The sequence below is a fragment of the Aricia agestis genome, chromosome 3, assembly GCF_905147365.1.
Source record: "Aricia agestis chromosome 3, ilAriAges1.1, whole genome shotgun sequence".
Classification (NCBI taxonomy): Eukaryota; Metazoa; Arthropoda; class Insecta; order Lepidoptera; family Lycaenidae; genus Aricia; species Aricia agestis.
In genome coordinates this window covers 14269694-14293627 of record NC_056408.1, presented here as the reverse complement: position 1 = coordinate 14293627, position 23934 = coordinate 14269694, and the positions used below count along the sequence as shown (strand labels likewise).

Genomic DNA, 23934 nt, shown 5'->3' with positions numbered 1-23934 from the left:
TTGAATATGTCAATTCAATGTTAATTGTGATCTGTCAGCTGGGTTTGACGTAACGCAACCAAACTACTTAGGTCCCTGATTTGCATAGGAATCAACTTCTCTGATAGTACTTGAAAATTTATTTCTTTCATCAATTAAATACTTTTAGTAGTAAATAATAGTCAGTATCCATCACTCAACAGTCATTCTCAATGGTAGGTAATTAAATTTTTAGTTGATGGTAAGACATGGCTAAAAGGTATATTTGGTTAAAATTAAAATCCCACCAAAAACTTCTTTGGAAACAGAATACGAACGCGAGAGGAACGAAATACGCAGGACCGCATGGTTGCGGGGACGTATTTCTTTGGATTTTTGTGAAAATATGGACGATTGTGACATTTTCTTATCTTTGTAAAACCCTAAAATATGGAAAATAGAACTTGGTTTTTCGCAGTCTAAATTCGTGTAAAAAACACATTCTAGGCCGAAAATCGTTTAAAATAAAAATATGTATTTACATATAAATCCGGGCCCTATTTATAATTATTAATTGTCATTTGGTCTGTCTGCAAAAGCGGGACTGTCCCGCCCAAAGCGGGACGTATGGTCACGTTAGGTATAACACAAGTGTATATCCAACCATTAACTATAGGGTACAACTTATTGTGCTGAGGTTAAGTAGCTATTAATTTATAGCTGTCTAACAGACAGACCGAAAGACGGACGGACGGACAGACAGACGGATATACGGACAGACGGACAGTCAGACAGACAGGGATTAAAAGAATTCTATGTCTATTCCCGGGACTCAAACTATAATATCTCCACGGTACAATCAGTTTGGGCGTGAAGAGGTAACAGACAGACAGACACCTTCTATTCATTTCCTTAAGTTTCTTCACTTCACAAAAATTTAAATATTTACGGGGAGCTTACATTACCCATAAAATAAACGTGATTTTTTGGCCTTTTTTGCCCAAAATCAATAATGGCAGCCGGTAGGCACTTGAAATATTCACAAAATCTTTAATTATATTTTTATATACGCAACTCCGTTTGCGTCAAAATTCGTTTATCGCGCGGGAACCGTACATTTTTTCGGAATAAAAAGTATCCTATGTCCTTCCTCGAAACTCAAAGTATCTCCATACCGAATTTCAGCTTAATCGGTTCAGCGGTTTGGGCGTGAAGAGGTAACAGACAGACAGACACACTTTCGCATTTATAATATTAGTATGGACTTTCATAATTTAAAATAAAAGTAAAATAAAATAAATATTTAAGTGGGTCTCCATACAAAAAATACAATTTTTGCCTAGTTTCGCTCTGTCCGACTCGCCCTTGACCGATTCTTTCTGTTTTTTTTTTATTTTTCCCTACGCTCACACAATTACCGAGCTGGATTCCAAATTTCAGCCTTCTAGGTCATCTGGAAGTGGTTTAGAATTTTGATCTATAGGTCAGTCAGTCAGTGATAAAAATGTAGATTTTTTATTAAGATAGGCTACTTGACCTAATTTTTTTCTTCATGCTTCAAGAGGGTATAGAGTGCGTGAGCGGGAACCTAAGCGGTTTCTGCTGGAAGTTATTCAGGGTGATCAGGGACAAAACATACTAAAAGTCCTGACGTCTAGGAGGTGAGCTGGAGGGAGGGGAGGACAAAGGTCATTTTTTTTGGTTTTTTGTCAATAACTAAAAAACTATGCGTTGTAGCAAAAATTATTCTATGACGATATTAAAGCTTATTAAATTCTCTATAAATTATATTCTATACACTTTTTCCAAATTCTAATCCGTTTTCGAACTACACGCTCAGGAAAAGAGAAAATTAAAATAAACTTTATTTTCAATATGTAGATTGTAGGTATTCCTTTCTAATTCTGTTTGCAGCGACAAACTACTACAACTACTTTGTTGACTGAGCTATTATTATGAGCTAAATTTAAAACGTACTTATGTAAAATAGTTTCCGAATTATGAGGGGGTCAAAAGTAGCTGCAAATGGTTCGTGTAATATTACACACGGTGCTGCTCGCCGGTTCTGTTATGCTGAAACTTGGCTTGACACGCTTCCGCGTGTCTAGATGTAGAATTTTCTTCCCCTTAAATCAGCACTACTCTAAGGATGATCAATATTATTATTGTCAGCTTTTCAAGTTCCAAAAGAACAAAAGAAATTTCTTATGGTAATGAAAAACTTGAAGTGATTCAAATAATTTATTCTCTTTTCAATAGATTTTTCTGACTTTTCATACGAAGAGTCTGTGCAATTTCTTCAGCTCTCCTTTCTTTTTTCTCTCGACGCGATATTTCCCCCATTGCAAAATATTTCTCCCTGAAAATAGAAACTTAATATTAAGTATATAAGATTTTCTTTAGTGGAGCTAGGGCCGGTATAAAAATAGTCAGTACTTAAGATGCGACCCGGTCTCAAGACGCGTTTCGGCTCTGTGATTGGTCCAAATTTTGACAGCCAACCAATCACAGAGCCTGAACCGTGTCTTGAGACCGAGATGCATCTTGAGTACAGACTATTTATACCGAGCGGGATGGGTGGGCTCGGACGGAGACACGCTTTTAATAGATTATTATTAGTTTTTGTATTGCTTTGTTTTGTCGTGCGATTTGAAATTCAACAGATCCAAATTCCAATACATACCGAAAATTTGGCATCACCATACTCTTGTCAATATGGACATCACTTGTATAGTCTTTTATTTTCTCATAAGTTAGCAAACGTCGGGCTGTCAGCTTGGACAACACTTGCTCAGAATTAGCAACCAGTTCAAGACATGGATGTGAGGGTAGCTCCTCATCGCTATAGTCTGATCTGCAAAATAAACACAAATTGCTGATTCCCTATACTAATTAGTACCTAGACATGAGAAATCACTACATATACTTAACATTTTTTGTAATTTACTTTCAACTTTAAGTAATGGCTAATTTTCGAAGCAATTTATAAACAAAACGCCAATCATCCTTATTCAATTGAATACTTTAATTTAAATACGTTATTGATTATCTATATGGCCCTTTACAGCATATGAATTAAAATTAATATTTTCGAAGATTTTATTTATTTTATTTATTTAGGAAAACAAACAGTACAATAATTACATATAAAAAACTTCTAGGAATATAACAATAGACCATTTACATGTTTTCACTTATAAGATTCTAAGAAAAACAACTTTTGACAAATGACACAAGATAACGTTAACATTTAAAACAATTAATGAACCGGAAAAAAAAATCACAAAGTCTGCTTTTTTTATATATAAGTATTTAATTTTATTTATTATATTTATATGTATATGCATAAGTATAAATACATATATAAGCATATATTTAATTAATACTATGAGATAGCTTAGCCAGCAAACCAGTGCTTGGAAAGTTTTTGTTTAATACTATTTGGTTTGTCACTGAATAGGTCAATATCTAATATTTCGCTGAGAGTTGTTTAGAACTTCTGTAGTGCTAGCACGACGACAAGCGGAAATGCGAAAGTATGGACAAACTGTGGAAATAAACCTAAGGTGCCGTTCCGATCTTTTTTCGTTCCGAAAAATTCAATTAAAATGCCACTTTATGACAGACTATAGCCACAAACTGTGGAGATAAACTTAAGGTGCCGTTCCGATCTTTTTTAGTTGCGAATAATTAAATTAAAAAGCCACTTAATGACAGACTATAGTTCTAAAAATTCAAATAATATCCTACATTATGACATATACTATAGTGTGTCATAAAGTGGCATTTTAATTGAATTTTTCGGAACGAAAAAAGATCGGAACGGCACCTTAGGTTTATTTCCACAGTTTGTCCATACTTTCGCATTTCCGCTGGTCGCCGTGCTACCGCTACTGATAAAGAAAGAATTACTTTTGTAATTTGTTGAAGAAACAGGAATATGGAGGTACTAGTGCTTTCTATATGTTCTGGAAGGTACATGTATAAGTATTTTAGATAATAAAGAAGAAGAATCTATATTGTTCTGTGCAATTTTTGATAAATATACAACATCTGCTATGTTATGTCTCTGATGAAGCGGCAAAATGTGGTGTCTAACACATCTCATGTTGTAGCTTACGTCCTTTTTAGTCTTAAATTCTAGGAACTTAAGAAATCTTTTTTGAATAGATTCAATTCTATCGGCATATTTGTTATACAGCGGGCTCCACACCATGGAATTATATTCCAGGATGCGCTACGAACTAATGCACAATATAAGATTTTCATTATTTTAATATTGCCAAAATATTAGATTCTAAAATCGCGGGACGTAGCTTTTGCGGCGGTACCGACCACGGACCAATGCGGGCCACGGGTACTAATGAATACCTATAATTAAAAACTATTGAATCGATTTTAATAATATTTTCTTTAGTGAGTGACATAGGCTATATATTTTATACCCGTGCGAAGCCGGAGCGGGTCGCTAGTTATTTTATAAATACATAATTAGGTTACAAGGTTCCACTTCTAGTTACCTGGTAACAGCTCATTCTTATTCTAAATTACATACAGGAAAAATAATAGACCTGGATGCCAGAAGGATAATACATGACTTACTCTCTGATTGAGGAAACCATAGGTTCTTAATAGCGCCTCGTTTTTACTCTTTGGGTAAGGAACCATAAAAAGGGAAGAAATTATCCATCTTTGTTATTAAACTATGCTGACACGGACGAAGTCGCGAGCAACAAATAAATATTATAAATAAATATTATATTAATTTATAATAAGGTGTTATAATAATTTTATAAAATAAAAAGAACGCCTTTAAAAAAAATTTGCAACAAAGTTATTTTTAAAGCGTCTGATAAAAGTTTTGGTCATTGAAAAGTGTCTTACACTACATGATACTAGTTTAGAATAATATTCTACAAATTATATATAAATATTAGTCACGACAAAATAAGTAAAGTAAGACTGATTTTCAGTCAACTTTCTTACCTGCCTACCTAGCATACGCCAACGAGATATCTCACTCTACATGTTTTCTCGGTGTTTGATGGTTTGTCTCTTCATCTCTATTCACTCTAGCATGACAAACATTTTTTCTCGCGTAGATCTATCATCGAAATAACACATTTTTATAGAGTTTGGTCGAGATTTTGACATTATGAGACGAGTAACTACTCGTCTCATAATGTCAAAATTTAATCATCTCGAGAGTGAGATATCTCGTTGGCGTATGCTAGGTAGGCTGGTGTGAGGTGTCACACGTAGAGCTCCACAAACACGCAGGTATTCTAAGTCCACAAGGGACTACTAAAAACTATAGTTTCATCCACCAGAGAGTAAGTTATGTTTTGTCCCTCTGGGATCCAGGTCTATAATAATTTAATTTCAAACTCAGTTCCAATAAACACTTACCTTACAACGGGATACCAGCAAATTAGTCGTCTATGTAACTCTAAATGTCTCGCTGCAAAATTTAGCAAGTCACTGTACAACTGAGGAAGACCATACTCTACTTTAGATGGCACATGGTGTTCTAGATGTTCCTCAGACAGACTATAGTTGTCTCGCTCTATGCCAATCTTCTCTGTCGGTTCTCGGACTCCATAGGGTGCTGAAATAGGAATGGGGTTTAAAAGTAATCTATTTTTAAAACCCTTCGGGTATTGTTTAATTTATAAGAGAAACTTACGGTCTGTAACAATAGCATCGAATTTTAGGTCACTTCTCCACATTGGAAGAGAAAAATCACTAACAATGACATCCAGATATTTAGACTCACTACCATAGTGTTTCATGTTACTCCTTATGTTCTCTTCCTTAGTCCGCACCTAATACCAAAATATTAGAAGAAATAACATTCATTACTAAAAATTACCCAAATACAGAATTAAAACAAAATAAGTTCTACTTTGTGTAAATATATTCAAGAAATTATATTTCAGGAACCCTTAACGCTGCAACTCCCAAGCGGTCAAATTTAACCGCGAAAACAATAGATATCCAGGAATCCATGATCGAGGGATTAATAAGCTATACATACCTTTTGTCCACAGCGAGTAGGCCTAGTTCTTGCATGTAGCATCATGTAATCTATATCAGAGCCCCATACATAAGCTAAAAAAAATCAATATCAGTTTAACTGAATAAAAGGAAAGATTTGAAGAGAAAGTTAGGATTATATTGTATACATGGTACTTATATTTTACTTTCCATTCCTCAACTAAACATTAAATCCAAAAAATATTCACCACCAAAATGAGCGGCTGCAATGAACAGAGACCCGGAACCAACAAAAGGATCAAGTATTATGTGACCATTGCTCACTTGTGCTTGGTTGGCCATAATCAGAGACAGTTGTGCGTCCATACTTGTATTTCCAATGAATTTACGTTTTTTCAATGAATGTGCTTGTATAAGGTCTCTTTGGCCATCTGCTACCTGAAAATTTTATCAGATCTAGTATTACAAGTATTGTTCTAGAATTATTATTTTAACAAAAAAAATTAACAAAACTTTTCCATATAATGAATTATAAACTTACCCATTTACCAAAAAAGAGGTCATATGGTTCTTCAGGTACGTTGTTGCAATCTATTCCATAAAATTCAATATATGCTAGGGTTATGTCTGGTTTCTTCAGATTTACAGAACCATTTAATGGTAGGTAGCAAAATTTCTGTGAAAGTAAACAAGTGATATCTATATCGACAACCTCTGTGGCTCAGTTGGTGGGCTATTGGTAGCTCAAGCAGGGGGTAGCGGGTTCAAATCCTGACGACGGAACAAAAAGTTTTCAAAGTTCCTGGGTTATGTATGTGTATTAAATATGTGTATCATAATATAATAAAAATCTTAGATATAATGTATAAGTAGTATAAAAGTATTAAATATATTTCTGTTGTCTGGTAACCATAACACAAGTCCTTCAGGTACTTACCACTTACCATGGGGCCAGACTGACATGGTGTGAAGCGTTGATAGATATTATTATCATATTATGTCTGTTTATTGACAAGGCACTGCTTATTCTCAAAGGCACATTAAAAATTGATATTTTCATCAATAATATTTGTATCATAATTACCTCAATCTTATCAACTTTTTCTTTCATAGAAAAATGGTTACAAAATGTTTCTACATGCACTTTATAAGATATGTCACTGCTACAGCAAGAGCTGATCAGTTCGCCAGGACAAATATCTAATTCACTGGAATCTTTGTCCGATCTTTCGCCAACAATCCATTTTCCACTTTTATTCATTAATGCCTGTTTCAAATTGGAATGTAATCTCGCTCCTGTTTTCGCCCTGGACCATAATTCAATGCAGTTTTTAAGTAAAACTGACCTGGAAGCGATAAGCTTAACATGCTCTTCAGAGGGTACCTCAACAATCCAATATGGTTTATTTGTGCACGGTTTCTCCACATACCTTATGGGTATGTCGAACAGTTTTATAATACTTTGTATTTCCTAGAATGGTATGTCAGATTAAATCGTGAATAAATTGTAACAGACAATTTTAAGTTACAATAGTAAATATTACCTGAAATCTAAAGTCGATGTGCTCATGAGCAAACCACATCAAATATCGACGCCACATTTTAATATTTTTTTCTTATATCTGTATATACTATATATCATCTATTTTTAAGAACATTGATTATAAAAACATGCAAAACCAGCACATTGTTAATCAGTAACCACAGAGGTATCTGGTAGGTATAATAATAATTATTAAACACAGATTACTAGTATATATTTGTTAAGATGCTAGAAATGAATTTTAGGTTATATTTATGTTGATTCTTCTTCTTCCTAGAAGTGTCATATTTTTTTTTTCACGAAATATTTTATATTAGGGCCAACGCTAAAACGTGGCCCGCGTCGGTCTTCCGACGCGGATTCGTTACTCCGCGGGTCACGAATCCGCGAGCGGGCACCCGTCGCGTGCGCCCTTCTCATTTAGCGCTGCTAGTATTTAATTTTTATCTCGAGCGTGTATAGTTCTGTCCAGTAGGTTGCCATGGATTATTTACTAATTTATTATTTGGCAAAAAGACGTCAACGGAAACAACGTCGATTGCGAAAAGAGTGTGCCCGCGCGTCGTCCGCCGCGCGTGTGATAGTCCCACAATCTATAGGTATAGAATGCTAACGCACAGTCACAGACCACAGTCCGTCGCCCGCGTCCGTGCACCGTCGCACGCGCCTACGCTATCCATACTATTTTTCATAGTACTCACTACACACCCTTAGACTAATGGCATTCAGAAATGTATATTTTGTAAGAGAAGCAGTATTACCACAAATTACAAAATATGCAGATGGAAGAGGCTGTGGGATGTGGTATAAGAAGACTATGTTTAAGAGTATACAAAAATGTTGTTAAATTCTAGTTTATTAGCAATAGATAAAATCAAATCTGTATTAACATGTTTCTTCCATTTCTTCTCTATATTCTCTATTTTCAATTTGTAACTGTGAACCTATATGTCTTTACTTTCATATGTCTGTTGGGTCTCTATCAAATCTTGATATCTTTCATGTAGAAAATCTAAATAAGCTTCCTTTACTGAACCAGAACATGCAACATAATGCCCTCCCAAATGCTCTGCCACTGTTGCATTAGTGAACAGGTTTATTAGGGATTCACTCATTTCTGGAAAATAATAATATACATATTATTAATGCTTCAACTCCCAAGCAGTCGAATTCGACAGTGAAAACAATAGATTTCCAGGAATCCAAGATCAAGTATCGATAAATAATATCCAGATTGAAAAAATATTGTTTCCCTAGGATATTAGTGACTTTCATAGACCATACCTTTAGGTATTATGGAGTCACTTTCCCCATATACATGCAGTGAAGGCAAATTAATGTCTTCATCATAGAAACCCTTGTGTACTAAACTACCAGATCTGAACCCAGATGCAAATATTGCAAATTTAAATGTATATGGTAAATCTGAAACAGGTATAAAACTTGCTTTAATTTCATATTCAATAAAAACACAGACAAAATTAAATATATACATCCCTTTGGCTAATAATACATACATCCTTTTTGCTGCATAGCTGCAAGTATTCCAACAAGGCAGGCTCCTTGTGAGAAGCCCATGAACCCATCAAATGGACCATACTCCTCCACAACTTCCTTGATCAAGTTTAAAGTGTCTTCAAATCCTATTGCAGGCCCACCCAAACATTTTCCACTGAATGAGTTGTCTTCAGCATTGAACCACCAGGACCGGGCATCTGAAATGAAGAGACATATCGTTTTCTGATTAGATTAAACGAGTAGATTTAAATCAATTGTATGTAGTAGATATTCAAAGGTTTTTTACCTTCATCCCCAGTCCCATCATCTGTAGCTACTCTATGTGGTGCGGATATAAACACTAACTGAGCATATTTAGACACAGCTTTCCTAAAGGATCCAATTTTACCTCTAAATAAAGTCCCATTTTGCCTATAGCCATGAAAAGCTAAAATTTTTAGTTTTGGCTTCTCCTCCTTATTTTTTGCACTTGGAGACGAGTTTGCTTCAGACATTGTGCAGCTTACGACTGGTAGCCTAAATTTTTTACATCGGTTATTCCACACAGATGTAATATTAAATGGTCTTACAACTCGGGCGAATTAACATGACACCTGGTTCAATTGACGTTTCTCTTAAGTACTGAGTGCAAAAAAAGCTTTTTTATTTTAAGTTATTTCAAAAAAAAAATTACGTTACCGGAACTAGTTATTTTTATAGGGCTACACTAACCACAGTATTAACCAAGTACGAGTTGGACTCGCCCAAGGGTTCCCCAGCAGGAATACGAGGTTTATGGATGCGTCCGATAATTTGTATCTAGCTTCATATTATCATATATTCCGTGAGTAGCTAATTCATACCACAGATGCACGGCAATGTTCAAACGTTAATACAAATAACAAAAACTTAACAAATTTAACGTTCAAACGTAACAAATAACAAATAACACAACAAAACTCAACAAAAATCCAAAAACAATAACCAGTAACTACTAACAAATAACTCCGAAACGCAAACTCAATAACACACGTGTAACGGTAACAGATATAATATGCTAACGCTACTGGACGCGTACGACGAGATCGGGGTGCTGCGCGGGGAAGCGAGGGAGGGGTAAAATTTAAGCCAGGTGTCAAGTTAACTCGCCCGAGTTGTAGTAATTTAATTATCTTTTTCCAGGCTTTAACCCTAACCTAAAATTTATAGCGGATAACGGTTATAAGTCTACCTTTAAATATAGGCGGCAAAAGCTTTATTCGTATTTAGTCAATGAAGGGACTTTTGCACTTTTTTTTTTTTTTGGGTTTTAAGTTTTAATACCGCATTAATGTTTTTGTAAAAATTAAATTATTTTCCCCCAAAACTTGGTGAATGGTGACAAGCACAGATTAGTAAATTTAAATGTCATAATATTTTTTTTTGTTATTATGGCACTTCGGCTGTACAACCATGGCCATTGGCCAGTGTCGAGTATATTATGGCGTGAAAACAATATTCTATTAAATTAATTATTATATCCTACAAACCAATATTACACATTAAAATTTAAAACCCATTTAAACTGGGTTTTTAATGTGTAATTTTGGTAGGATATTAACCATTATATATTTGTTATCGTGCAAAGCAAAGCGTCTACCACTTTACTGAATCCACCGACTCTACTACTTGACTGTTTTGACTTTAACTTAGACTTTGGACCTGTAGAAAAACTATGCTGAAAATAATAATATATTGAATGCCGTACTTATAGAATATTGTTTTCCCGCCATAATATACTTGACACTGGCCATGGCTATATAGACGAAGTGCCATAATTAGAAAAAAAAGTAATTTGTGTCAAACTGTCATTTGTCAAACCAATGTCAAATGTGTAAAATTTCGCGCCAAATGGCAAATCCTGATTCCTGTGTTGGAAATTGTAATTTTTGTTTATCAGCTTTCTTTAGAAATAGTAAATCTAAAGTTTTTATTACAAAAAGTTTTTGAAAGGTAAATTGTGCCATTAACATGGACGAAGGAGACTTTGACCAACGTTTAAGGGATCTGCAACGGGAATATTTAGAGTTCTTAGACGATGAGGTACTTTATTACTTTTACCTAACCTTAAACCACTTTGTTTTAGTAAAAAGCTTTATACATTAGTTTACATTTATTTAATGACAAATTTTTCAAACGCAGGAAGAGCAAGGTGTTTACTCGGAAAGGGTGAAACAAATGATAAGTGAGAACAGTAAGCGTTTAGTCGTAAACATAAATGATCTTCGCAGAAAAAGCCCGAACAGGGCTAAAAATTTATTAGAAAATGCTTTTGAGGAGCAGATCGCGTTTCAAAAAGCATTGAAAGAATATGTATCGTCTATTGATCCCACATACGCCAAGGAGCAAGAGGAATTTTTTGTAGCTTTTTCTGGCAGTTTTGGTTCAAAACATGTCACGCCAAGAAGCTTGACCTCTAGGTAATTATAATTATTGAATTCGAAATCTTATCTTTGTAATCTTACCTACTCATGCCATGCTTTAAAAAAATACAAGTCTAGTAAAGACAAACATATAATATAATATTATATATCAACGTAAATACAGCACGACCTCTATAATCCGAACCCACTCTAATTCGAACCCCTCTGTAATCCGAACGCCACACCCCCGCCTGCCCTGCTGTTTCAGTCGCCGCGCCGTCTCGCGGTCTCGCCAGTTGCTTACCGACTATCGAGTAGGTGTCATACGCATCTTTTATTGTTACTTGTCCGCCATTTTGTGTTGCCATTGCGTCGCTCGTGCATCTCGACAGTTATTTGTGTTTTTACATCATGGCTTCGACGTCAAAGAAAAGAAAACATGTTACCTGTACCATAATCCGAACGCTTCACGAATCCAAACAGGGGGTCAATTTTCGGAGTTCGGATTAAAGAGGTCCTGCTGTATATTTAATACTTTTATACTATACATATATTTCAGATTTTTATTATATGATACACATATTTAATACACATCCATGACCCAGGGACTTTGAAAACTTTTTATCCTGTTGGCGGGATTCAAATCCGCGACCCCCGACTTGAAGTCACCAACTGAGCCACAGAGGTTGTCAAATAAAATAGTTTAACATCACAACAAACATACAGAGTACAGACCATTCTAATTTTTCCCTATGTATTATCTGTTAAAATGTAATATAATTATCTTACAGGTACTTAGGTAACCTCATATGCGTAGAGGGAATTGTTACGAGAGTATCTCTTGTAAGACCTAAGGTTGTTAGAAGTGTTCACTACTGCCCAGCCACCAAGAAAGTCATGGAGCGTAAATACACTGACTTAACATCTTTTGAAGCTTTTCCTACATCTGCAGTGTATCCAACTAAGGTAATAATAATAATACCAAAGAAAAAGGGTCCATTTGGTGTTACTAAATTAATCATTACTGATGTTTAATTATTGTCAATTTCTAATTTGAAATTTACTTGGCCTTACCTCACTCTAACAGCATTGGCAGAGGGGAAGTCTCATCAAGACTTATAAGAGACTGCACGAAATTTATGATGTGCCTTGTCTCTGAGAACTATACACCCTGAATACGAATAAGCACCTAAGAGGACATCCTTTAAAACTATGCCAAAATCGCATCAAGAAGTTACCTAGAAGTGAGGTTGCCATACGTCCGGATTACTCCGGACGCCCTTCAAACTAGGACAGTTTGAAGGGCGTCCGGGTTTTTTGAAAAGTGTCCGGGTGAAATCCAAACATGTTTGATGAGAGAAATTTAACTTTTAGGTCATGCAGCAATAAACGAAAGATAAAAACTCACTAAGTATATGTACACGGTTTCTTGCACGGACCTGAGTTAGTCAGATTTTGACAAATTCTTGTAGGAAAAGCAAAAATTGGCAAGACGTTATCGTAAATACTGTTTAAGAGGTGTCCGGGGAAAAAACCACATTTCGGCCAAATGTCCAGGAATTTTGTCATGCCTGACCGGCAAAGGGAATTTGGGTGATGGCAACCCTACCTAGAAGCCACTTTTTACCTAACCAAGTGGAAGTGGTCTGGAATGAGACTTCCTGAATGTGTTGTAAAGGCAACCTCTGTGAACTGCTTTAAAAACAAACTGGACCAATTGGGAGATGAAATCTTCAAACGATTTGACACACACGCATCAGCTTAATGGCTGCTAGTGTGGTTACACAAAAAATAATATTAAATAATAATAAATACAAATACATACAAAAAATAATAAATAAAAATACATACAAATCAAGGTTGAAAGTACTTCATGTAGCACTTTAAGCTTTTAGCTTGGGATTACTAGATTTTTCATCATTCACCAATCTTATTTCTAGGATGATGAAGGAAACCCTCTTGAGACAGAGTATGGCCTATCAAGGTATAAGGATCACCAGACTTTGACTGTACAAGAGATGCCGGAGAAAGCTCCAGCTGGCCAGTTGCCAAGAAGTGTAGACATCATCTGTGACGATGACCTAGTGGACAAATGTAAACCAGGTGACAGAGTACAGGTTGTTGGCAACTACAGATGTCTGCCGTCTAAACAAGGAAGTTTTACTGCTGGAACTTTTAGGTAAGCAAGCTGTTTGATGTATAAACATAATTAAATATTTTAATTACTGAAAACACATCTAAAATTATGTTACAGGACAATACTCATAGCAAACAATGTTACCCAGATAAACAAAGATATGAATCTCAGCGTCACTAGGGAAGATATTAAACTGTGTAAGCGGCTAGCAAATAGATCTAATTCTGATATATTTGATGTGCTCAGCAAATCTCTAGCTCCATCTATACATGGCCATGATTACATCAAGAAGGCAATATTATGTCTGTTACTGGGCGGTATGGAGAAGATATTGCCCAATGGCACAAGACTTAGAGGGTTAGTTATTTTTTATAATTATTAGATAAGAGAGCAAACAAGCAAAAGTAATGGACAGTCTTCCATGGACGCCAGTTGATTTGTAAATGGGGGGCTGTACAGTTATGACGAAATATACAATATACATATAAGGATCCCTTCTTAGGGCGCGTTCAGATGTGCGCGTGGAATGCGCGCGCGGATTCAGCTCGCGTGTTTTTCCAATGGCTACAGTAGAAAACACGCACGTCTGAACGCACCGTTAAAAGTTTTATGTTGCATTGTTTTCAATGTATTATAGCAGGTATCCCCAACCTGCAGCCCGCCCACAGGACTTTATCTGTGGCCCGCGTGATGAAATTCACCCACCAGCAAAATAATGTAGAATCTATTATAATAGAATTATTTCCACTTTTAAATCATTAATTTTGAAGAGTGTAATTTTTTTAACCCTAAAAAATTTTTGTTGCGGCCCGCGACACCAAGACCAAAACATGTTTGCGGCCCATATGAAAAAAAGGCTAGAGACCACTGTATTATAGGGAACAAAAAATACTAGAAAGACACCAATCATAGAATATCATTGAAAGACACAGTCAAAAGTGGTAGTCAAGCAATATTTTGTAGTCACTAGACACTTAAGAATAAATATTTTGCAGTGACATAAATATACTTCTGATTGGCGACCCCTCGGTGGCGAAATCTCAACTGTTGCGATACGTGCTGATGACGGCGCCGAGAGCTATCACCACCACCGGCCGAGGCTCCTCCGGCGTTGGTCTCACTGCAGCTGTCACTACTGACCCAGAGACCGGAGACAGAAGGTATTATATTGTTTGAAAGTGAATTGTTAATTTATTTATTAAGGTGTTTTCGTGTTTTATTGAATTGAATGTTGTGTAAAAAAAGTGTGATAATATTATTAAATATTTGAAAAATTAAAAGTCGCCAGTTGCAACCCGCAACTTACATCGCGCGATAGCCTTAAAAATTGACGTTATAAAAATGTCCCGAGTTTCATCATCTAAATAATTCAGAGGTTAAAACATGAAGGAATGAGATGGCCAAACAAACTGGTCAATGAGTTTATATCCTGCCTGTGTTTACAGCCTGTGATACTAAAACATCGGTAATTGGTATGTGAAAGTGTGTCTGTCTGTTACCGTTCACAACCAAACGGCTGAACTGATATTGTTGAAATTTGGTATAGAAATACTTCGAGTCCCGAGAAAAGACATGGGATCCTTTTTATCTCGGAAAAATGTACATTTTTGCGCATGCGTTCCCGCGCGATAAACGAACGAACCCATACATACCCATACAAATCGCCGATCCGGGCAATCGGGTATGAAGACGACATTTTTTTTTGAGTTTCCAGCATTGTTCTCATAGAAAAAGTTGATTATTTTGACGGGCTTATTTAATGGTATCAAGGATCGTTATCCTTGATACCATTAAATGAGCCCGTCAAAATGAACAACTTTTTCTATGAGAACACTAACACGTGTTAACACACTGTATAAGTAAGGGGCTAAGTAAGTTATAATTTCCAGGCTAGAAGCCGGCGCCATGGTGTTAGCTGACCGCGGCGTGGTGTGTATCGACGAGTTCGACAAGATGTCCGACATCGACCGTACCGCCATACACGAGGTGATGGAGCAGGGGCGCGTCACCATCGCCAAGGCGGGCGTGCACGCCGCACTCAACGCCCGCTGCTCCGTACTTGCTGCCGCCAATCCGGTTTATGGAAGGGTATGTAATGTCCCAGTTACACTGTCTACAAATATCTGTAAATCGTCTTTTTAGTAATAAACTAAGAACGCGGCGGTCACTAAATCATAGGCATTACACTGTGGCGGATTTGTGACGGAATCGCGGTGCTCGCTAGATGTATGGGCGCCACGCCGCCCTCAAATCTCTAGTGTAGTAAGGTCTTTAGAGGTCGACCTAATACAGAAAAGACTGATTGGGCAGAAAAATAAAATAAAGATGATAAATTTTAAAAAAAGAAACTACAAATACTAATTTGAAATTATTAAATATAATTCGCAATTCGTGTTACAGTATGACCAGTACAAGACGCCGATGGAGAATATCGGCCTACAAGACTCTCTGTTGTCTCGTTTTGACCTGCTGTTCGTGATGCTGGACATCGCGGACGCCGACCATGACAACATGATCTCGGAGCATGTTCTAAGGATGCATAGATACAGGTAATTAAAACAAAAAGTTATCCATTAAAGCATATTGAAGCTTGAACCATAAAATTAAAGGCCCCTTCATATTGGCCGATAAAAATTGTCATGACCGCACAGCAGCCTTTGGTGTGTACATTCTATGTCGTTTGAGGACAATAAAAGACGAATCTGCGCTCTATACATTCTTGATCACCTGTATTTGTCTATTGTCTGCCAACGTGTAGACATTGCAAAACCAAGAATAAATTAAATCTTTTCTATTTATCGTTTTAGAAATCCTAAAGAACAAGATGGTGAAGTGCTACCCATGGGTTCCACGGTTGAAATGCTGTCTACAGAAAATCCAGATAATGAGGAACAGGTTAATGACTCGAAATATTTTGTATTAGAGATGCAACATTTTTCTTATTACTTATAAACTTAAGTCTTGTGTACGCAGCAACATAAAATTTATTTTCATTTTAGGAAACAAATGAATCAATATACGAGAAGTATGATCCTCTACTTCACGGGAATACACGCAGTAAGAAAGATCAGATACTAAGTACAAGTTTCATGCGGAAATTCATCAATATTGCCAAATTCATGAAACCCAAGTTGACTCAGGAGGCCTCGGACACCATTGCCGATGAATACACAAGGCTGAGGAACCAAGATACTATGGACAGTGATGTTGCTAAAGTAAGCAATATTTTTGTTGGATTTTTTTATATTGGAAATTTGGAATACACGGGAGCCGTGTCATACGCGTTTTTAACGTGTGGCGTATGACACGGGAGCCGTGTCATTTGAAAAACGATTGTATCTCCCTCAAATTACACTTTCTAAGGTTCTACTCTGAACAAAATCATCTTAATTTTCCACGTAGAACAAGCCTTCGCCTCTGAATGTTCTGTGAATTGAAAAAAAATAGGGGCCGTCAACCTTTTTCAAATGGTGCATTCATTGCGGATTATACGGCAGCCGCGTCTTATGGGTTTTTAACGTGTGGCGTATGACACGTGAGCCGTGTCATTTAAAAAGCGATTGCATCACACTTTAGAAGGTTCTACTCCTAACAAATCCGTCTAAATTTTCTATGTAAAAGAAGCTTATAGGCTTCCTCTCTGAATATTCTGTGAATTGAAAAAGTGCTAGAGACAGCACCTACTTTTTTTAGCCCACCGTACATTATCCGAAATTTCTGATCACAAAAATTCGGATGCCCGCCGGAACGTACTCTGTTCATACATTTTGTTGTGGACCCCGCATACTATCAGCATTCTGACGTGTCAAAATGTATGAGCGTCCGAATTTTTCTGGTCATAAATTCGGATAATGTGCGGCCGGGCTTTTTAGTAGTACTCTTTTAAGAAAATAAAGAAGTAATATTGGGAGTCCATATTATTCTTTATTATTTTAGTCTTTCAAATTTTCGCATTTTTTTTAAATAATAATGTAGAAAAATACTTGCGTTGACATCAAAGTATTACTAATCTACTAACGATTTTTGTTTTAATCTAAGTTGTTTCTTTCGAAATATTATGGAATATTTCTAACTAGCTGTTTCCGCTAACTTCCTGATCCGTAGGAACAGCGACCACATAAACCAATAGACGCCTAATGTTTTGATTTCTCTTAACAAATTATTGTGTCAATGTGCTGAGGTAAGCGACGCGAGGGGAGAGGTAAGAAATGCATTATGATTGGCTAATTCAAAATCACGGCATGTCATAAATCAGAACTAGTGATGGGAAGTACGAGATGCGCTTGTCAAAAGAAATAAAAAAACCAGTACATATTTATTTTAAAGTATAGAATGAAGAAAAGACTTTTATTAATTGTGGCAAGCTTCTAAAAATATACAAAAACGTCTTCGGATTATATTAAAAAAGTACCTATACTTACCTAAGTATATTTAAAAATATACTTTTTTTTAACTTTTAAAGGGTAAAAATTCTGTAATATTATATGATTTTTGCGAAACTTTTATCGTTTACGCAGCACAATAGGAAAAATCACCCGATTTTGAAACATTCTTCATTGGTGCTCCGCACCTATTGGTCTTAGCGTGATAATATAATATAGGCTACATAGGATATATAATAAAGCCTTCCTTGATTAATACTGAGAAAAAAATTAAATCGGTCCAGTAGTTTCTGAGATCAGCGCGTTCAAACAACAAACAAACACTTCAGCTTTATATTTATTATTAGTATAGATTATTTGACTTGTTGTAATTCCGGCACATGATTTCTAAGTCACAATAAAATTGATGGAAATTTATTTCTAAAAATAGTTGTTCGCCAATAAAGCTTAAAACAAACCTACGCGTCAGTGACAGGAGACGCGGTTTGGGCTCAACTAAATAAATCAAGTAACAAGCGTAAAAACCAAAAAAAACCATAAAGCTTTTTGAATGTAGCGGATGACACGGTAGCCGTGTCATCTACTTCTATGGCGTATGACACGGCTCACGTGTCACGGGAAAATTGTATGCCGCCACGACTGATAGTCTTCAAAAAGGTGCGCCGCATTGAATCGGTTATATATCGACTTATAATATAAATTATATGTCACAGTCATCTCGTTTAATTTGCGATTCGATTGAATGACTAAATTTCAATGCGGAATATAATTAATATTTTCATAAAAATCAGGTGTTTAAGCATGAAACGTTACAGACAAATATACATACTTTTGCGTTTTTAATATCAGTATCAAATTATTTATTCATATTCATCATAATATTGTCAGACTCAACCCGTGACGGCGCGTACTCTGGAGACGCTGATTCGGCTGTCGACGGCGCACGCCAAGTGCCGTCTCAGCTTCCAAGTGACGCGCGACGACGCGCTAGCGGCAATAGAACTCGTGCACTTCGCTTACTTCAAGAAAGTAAGTATACACGAGAAACTCTAGGCCCTAAGGGCTAGGCCACAACACCACGTTGCGGCGTCGTATCGCAAAAACAACCTGTAAAAAGTATTGTAGATTATTGACGATGCGACGCCATAACGCAAAGTTGAGGCTCGGCTTTAACAAGTTTTTTGTGTCGGACTTCTTCCACAGTAGTGAATCTAGTAATCCATCATTTTCAAAGTATTGTGTACTTACATAATTATCATACTTAGCAATATACAGTCTGTTAGTGTAAACACCGTTATTTTTGTACCCTTGTTGTTCATTTTGACGAGCTCATTTGATGGTTTCAACGGACGGATGACGGTGTTTACACTAACATCTTGAATAGCATAATATGCAAGCTTGATTGTGACTTTTGTGTGCTTATATTGTAGTAGATAAAGAGCTTAACGATATTTAAAACGAGAGCTAATATTATTTATGTGGCAAAATTTTGCCTTGTAGTAAGAAGAATTGCATTCTTATAGGTGCTTATAAAAGAAAAACGCCGCAAACGTCGAGCCTCCTCGGGTGAAGAAGACGGTTCAGACAAAGAGGAGGAGCAACCTCGAGCCAAGCGCACGCGCAGGACGGTGAGATTCTACTTTTCTTAAGATTATCTTATATATAAAAATGGATTTTCAAATGTGTTAGTCGCGCTAAAACTCGAAAACGGCTGAATGGATGGCTGATTTTAGTCTTAAAATATTTGTAGATGTCCAGGGAAGGTTTTAAAGTGACACGAAGTTCACCGGGACAGCTAGTTTAGATATAAAATGTGATCGTGTAAAGTGAGCATTTATATTTTGTTCTACTAATAGCTTTTACCTACCCAAATGACTGCATTTATATTCAATCATTATTGTGATAGTGTAGTAACCTATGAATGATGAAAATTAAGGAAGAGTAACTGTGTCAAAAAAATTGTCCACGAGTCTACAAAATGTGACCTGAATACATGCATAATTTTGTGTAAATAGAAGTGACAATTAATTTCAAGGGCTTTATTTCGATTTGAGTGTTAGTGTTTCGTTCCATTGCCATATTTTAGTGTGCGAAAAAGAACCAAATTCAAAACGATGGGAGTTACGTTTCCTTAGTTTTTAGGGTTCCGTACCCAAAGGGTAAAAACGGAACCCTATTACTGAGACTTCATTGTCTGTCCGTCTGTCTGTCTGTCTGTCTCCAGGCCGTAACTCAATAACTGCTTTAGCTAGACTTCTGAAATTTTCACAGATTGTGTATTTCTGTTGCCGCTTTAAAACAACAAATACTAAAAACAAAATAAAATTAATATATTTTTAGGGGGGCTCCCATACAACAAACGTTATTTTTTTGGCCTTTTTTGCTCGTAATCAATAATGGCAACAGCTAGGCACTTGAAATTTTTATGTAGGCCTTAGTTATATGTCTAGTTTAATAATTAATAATAATATTTAAATAAAATAAAAAAGGAAGGGCTGGGACACAAAAACACGACGTCCTATTGTGTTTTTGTGTCCCGGCTTTCAGGGAGGCCTCCCAAACAAAAACACAATTTTTGGCCTATTTTTCCTCTATAACGGTACGGAACCCTTCGTGCACGAGTCCGACTCGCACTTGGCCGATTATTATTATTTGTAGGTAACAAAATAAAATTAATGTTTTTTACAGCGAGACGCGAGTCAAGCACAGGACCCGTACGACTTTTCATCCGACGAAGAGACAGAGCCCGTACTGCGCGCCGCGCGAGCGTCCCAACCCCCACCGGAGGCCACGCCCACTACGTCCAAGTCCATACAGCCGCAACGGTAAGCCACACATTTTATTTGTAAATTTCACCGATTTATTTTAAAGACTGCAAACTAGCTTGTTTCGTGTAATAACTTTGTGTTTTAATTAACATAAATTAACATACAATCGTGTATGCAGGTTGTCCCAGTTTAAGTCCGCCCTGCAGCAGTTGTACCGCGACGAGCGCGCGAACAACCTGCCGTTGGACCGCGTCACGTCGCACATCAACCAGTTGTACTCGCACGAGCCGTTCGACGCCGGCGAAATACACGCCGCCCTGAACCGCATGACCCAAGACAACCAGGTCATGATGGCCGATGATATCATTTTCCTTGTTTAAATCACCGCCATTATTGTGGGCGCCATTAACGTGATTAACATTTACTATTTTTAATGGTCGCTGTTAAGCATTAGTGTCACAATTTTTTTTGTTGTTAAATTTTGAATGCAGTCTTGTTCTAAATCATCTAAAGAACATAACTGCATTCATAACTCAATAGGTATTTTTTGTGGGTTAGTTCACGAATGCTTAACAGCGTCCTTTTGATTTCGAATCATGTTTTGTTATACATACTTACGTAATTATTCTTACCATACATACTTGCGGTTGAATATGAATGCTATAGAAATGTGACTGTCAAAAATGGTTCTACAAAAAGCTACTGCGATCGATGGGGCTAAAAATGGCTACCATTTGGCCATGTATTTGTTATTTGAGCAGTTTAAAGCAAAAGTGATTTGAATTAGTTATTCCTTAGAAATAAAATGTAGTACCTGCCATTAACTCTAATAAGTAATAACTAAGTGCCTGAAAAATTCGCATACTGATAATAATATTGTTAAGATTATATACATTTTACAAATGTTAAAAAATCAATATTTTTGATTGAACATTTGATACCCTATTGTATTTTTCGATTATTAAAAGAGGAGAAAACATGAGATTGTTGAAATCGGAAATTATAATTGATTTTCTTAAACCTGCCTTTTTATTTTGACTGAATTTAAACTAAATCCAGATATTATCCTACTAATATTATAAAGGCGAAAGTTTGTTTGGATGTATGGATGTATAGATGTATGGATGTGTGGATGTATGGATGTTTGTTACTCTTTCACGCAAAAACTACTGAACGGATTTTAATGAAACTTTACAATAATATAGCTTATACATCAGAATAACACATAGGCTACAATTTTAACCGACTTTCAAAATGGGGGAGGTGTTATGTTCGTTTTCTTATGTTCAAAGATTACTCCGCCGTTTGTAAACCGATTTTCAAAATTTTTCTTTTTGTATATAGGGTATCATCCCAATTTGGTATTATATTCACAAAAGTGGTGATCTGATGAAGGAGCCATATAAGTAATCGAGGGAACTCCTCAAAATTTATAGGGAAACATGTGGTGACTTCGGTTTCGTGAGAATTATTCTAAGCATATGCTACAAACAAGTAAGATTTTGCACCGAGGTATACCTGGTATACCGTGGTTGGGAAGGTGCTGAGAGAACTCCTGATTCTTTATAGATACAAGTTTCGGAGTTTCGGCGCTGTTTTAAGAACGGAAAGCATATGCTACTATGTAAATTACATTCATCATCATCATCATCACTACCATAATATTATACCATGCATCGTCCCATGATTATGAGCTTTTTCGTAGTCTTTTAGATCGAGGCTCGAGTTTGTCAAGCGATAATTTAAAAAAATCTATACTTAATATTATAAACCTGAAGAGTATGTTTGCTTGAATGCGCTAATCTCAGGAACTACAGGTCCGATTTAAAAACTTATTTCAGTGTTAGATATCTCATTTTTATCGAGTAAGGCTATATTATATTATATTATTACGCTAAGACTAATACGACCGAAGAAACTCAGGAAAATGTAAAAACGGGAAAATATTAGAAAGGGTTTATCTCACGTACTACTGGAGCAATTTTTATAGCAATATTTGGCACTTATATAGAGTAGATCACGTGAAAGGAGTATTTATAGCTATTTTTATTCGAAAATGTACGGTTTCTGTGAAATTCCTAATTTACGCGGGCGAAGCCGCACGGGACATCTAGCACTAAATAAAAACCACATAACCACTACAATCACTACATAGTATAAGGGCCAAGCTAAAACTCGCGCGGGCGCACGCTCGAATGTGTATAGTGAAAAATAGTATGGGCAGCGCAGGCGCGTGCGACGGAGAGCGGACGCGGGCGACCGACTGTCACGCTCGACGGACGGGCGGGCACACGGCGTGAGCGCACGCTTTTCGCAATCGACATTGTTTCCGTTGACGTCTCTTTGCCAAATAATAAATTAGTAAATAATCCATGGTAATCTACTGAACACAACTGTACACGCTCGACATAAAAATTATACTAGCAGCGCTAAAAGAGATGGACGCACGCTTTGGGTGCCCACTCCCCCGCGGCGGTCTTCCGACGCCTGCGCCCGCGCCCGCATCCGCCCGTGTTTTAGCGTTGGCCCTAAAAAGTCGCTTTTTTCCCTATGTCCCGTTAATCTTTAAAACTACGCAACGGATTTGATCGGGTTTCTTTAATAGATAGTTTATAATGCCGCGGCCGCACGTGCGTAGTGCTTCGTGCTTTAAAACGATATTATCATTGGGCGATCTGCGTGTATCGTCCAATGGTATCGTCTCATAGCACGAAGCTTCGTACGATAGACGCATGTGCGGCCGCGGCATTAGTATAATCATAACATTAAATAAATAGTGGAGAAATACTATTATTTTTGGGGTTTCTAATTATATGATGTCGTAAATATGTAATTACATTTTTTTTCTGTTATTCTTTTTCTAATTATATTATACTTGCATAATCTTGCTGAAATAACAAAAAACAAGCCATATTAAAATTGACGATGTCTTTTGACAAATCGAATTCTCTGAGATCGATACTCCACTCGGTCTAACTTGTCGCTAGCGGTCATTGCCTCCTTGTCAAAAACTTGTCATTTTCCATATAAAACCACGATAAACAATATCTGACACTTCATTGTCAATCGCGGTTTATATGGAAAATGACAAGTTTTTGACAGGGAGTCAATGACCGCTAGCGACAAGTTAGCCCGAGTGGAGTATAGTAACTGACGTCAATACCTGTCAGCGTTATCGTTCTCTATTGGCCATTGCAACCACATATGACGTAAAATAGGATCAATGAAATATAATAGTGTAATGCCGCGG

At 36.6% G+C, this 23934-nt stretch overlaps 3 protein-coding genes across 5 annotated transcripts; 1 reads left to right on the top strand and 2 right to left on the bottom strand.

Annotated features, from left to right (window-relative positions):
* Window positions 1-2185: 2185 nt before the first annotated feature.
* Window positions 2186-7683, bottom strand: LOC121725247 (tRNA (guanine(10)-N2)-methyltransferase homolog). Of its 2 annotated transcripts, none has more exons than XM_042112111.1 (9): window positions 7500-7683; window positions 7040-7426; window positions 6497-6631; window positions 6204-6393; window positions 5996-6069; window positions 5645-5783; window positions 5368-5566; window positions 2642-2812; window positions 2186-2330 (listed from the first exon to the last, which is right to left on the bottom strand). In XM_042112111.1, the coding sequence occupies exons 1-9, from the start codon at window positions 7554-7556 to the stop codon at window positions 2258-2260; spliced, it is 1425 nt and encodes a 474-aa protein (XP_041968045.1). In that variant the 5' UTR covers window positions 7557-7683; the 3' UTR covers window positions 2186-2257. The 2 variants fall into 2 exon arrangements, with proteins under 2 accessions (XP_041968045.1, XP_041968042.1); XM_042112108.1 differs by having other exon boundaries at window positions 2186-2317; window positions 7500-7682.
* LOC121725234 (DNA replication licensing factor Mcm3) lies at window positions 4721-21152 on the top strand. 2 transcript variants are annotated; one of them, XM_042112090.1, is made up of 15 exons: window positions 4721-4734; window positions 11003-11077; window positions 11177-11454; window positions 12189-12363; window positions 13338-13576; window positions 13652-13891; window positions 14530-14694; window positions 15424-15622; window positions 15935-16083; window positions 16342-16429; window positions 16534-16749; window positions 18805-18945; window positions 19440-19544; window positions 20605-20741; window positions 20863-21152. In XM_042112090.1, the coding sequence occupies exons 2-15, from the start codon at window positions 11006-11008 to the stop codon at window positions 21062-21064; spliced, it is 2406 nt and encodes an 801-aa protein (XP_041968024.1). In that variant the 5' UTR covers window positions 4721-4734; window positions 11003-11005; the 3' UTR covers window positions 21065-21152. The 2 variants fall into 2 exon arrangements, with proteins under 2 accessions (XP_041968024.1, XP_041968023.1); XM_042112089.1 differs by lacking the exon at window positions 4721-4734 and having other exon boundaries at window positions 10889-11077.
* Window positions 8337-10353, bottom strand: LOC121725257 (esterase CG5412). The gene is made up of 5 exons (XM_042112125.1): window positions 10227-10353; window positions 9303-9532; window positions 9016-9213; window positions 8783-8923; window positions 8337-8615 (listed from the first exon to the last, which is right to left on the bottom strand). Exons 2-5 carry the CDS (start codon window positions 9508-9510, stop codon window positions 8443-8445), a joined length of 720 nt encoding a protein of 239 aa, XP_041968059.1. The 5' UTR covers window positions 9511-9532; window positions 10227-10353; the 3' UTR covers window positions 8337-8442.
* Window positions 21153-23934: the final 2782 nt, after the last annotated feature.

Coding starts and splice junctions, on each gene's coding strand:
- LOC121725247 (XM_042112108.1), bottom strand. CDS start 7,556: ATGTGGCGTCGATATTTGATGTGGTTTGCTCATGAGCACATCGACTTT. Junction 6,632..7,039: donor AAAAAGTTGATAAGATTGAG/GTAATTATGATA, acceptor TTACTTTCACAG/AAATTTTGCTACCTACCATT. Junction 5,784..5,995: donor CTACTCGCTGTGGACAAAAG/GTATGTATAGCT, acceptor TTTTGGTATTAG/GTGCGGACTAAGGAAGAGAA.
- LOC121725257 (XM_042112125.1), bottom strand. CDS start 9,510: ATGTCTGAAGCAAACTCGTCTCCAAGTGCAAAAAATAAGGAGGAGAAG. Junction 9,214..9,302: donor TGATGGGACTGGGGATGAAG/GTAAAAAACCTT, acceptor TCTTCATTTCAG/ATGCCCGGTCCTGGTGGTTC. Junction 8,924..9,015: donor AGCTATGCAGCAAAAAGGAT/GTATGTATTATT, acceptor TACCTGTTTCAG/ATTTACCATATACATTTAAA.
- LOC121725234 (XM_042112090.1), top strand. CDS start 11,006: ATGGACGAAGGAGACTTTGACCAACGTTTAAGGGATCTGCAACGGGAA. Junction 15,623..15,934: donor CCAATCCGGTTTATGGAAGG/GTATGTAATGTC, acceptor TTCGTGTTACAG/TATGACCAGTACAAGACGCC. Junction 20,742..20,862: donor AAGTCCATACAGCCGCAACG/GTAAGCCACACA, acceptor TCGTGTATGCAG/GTTGTCCCAGTTTAAGTCCG.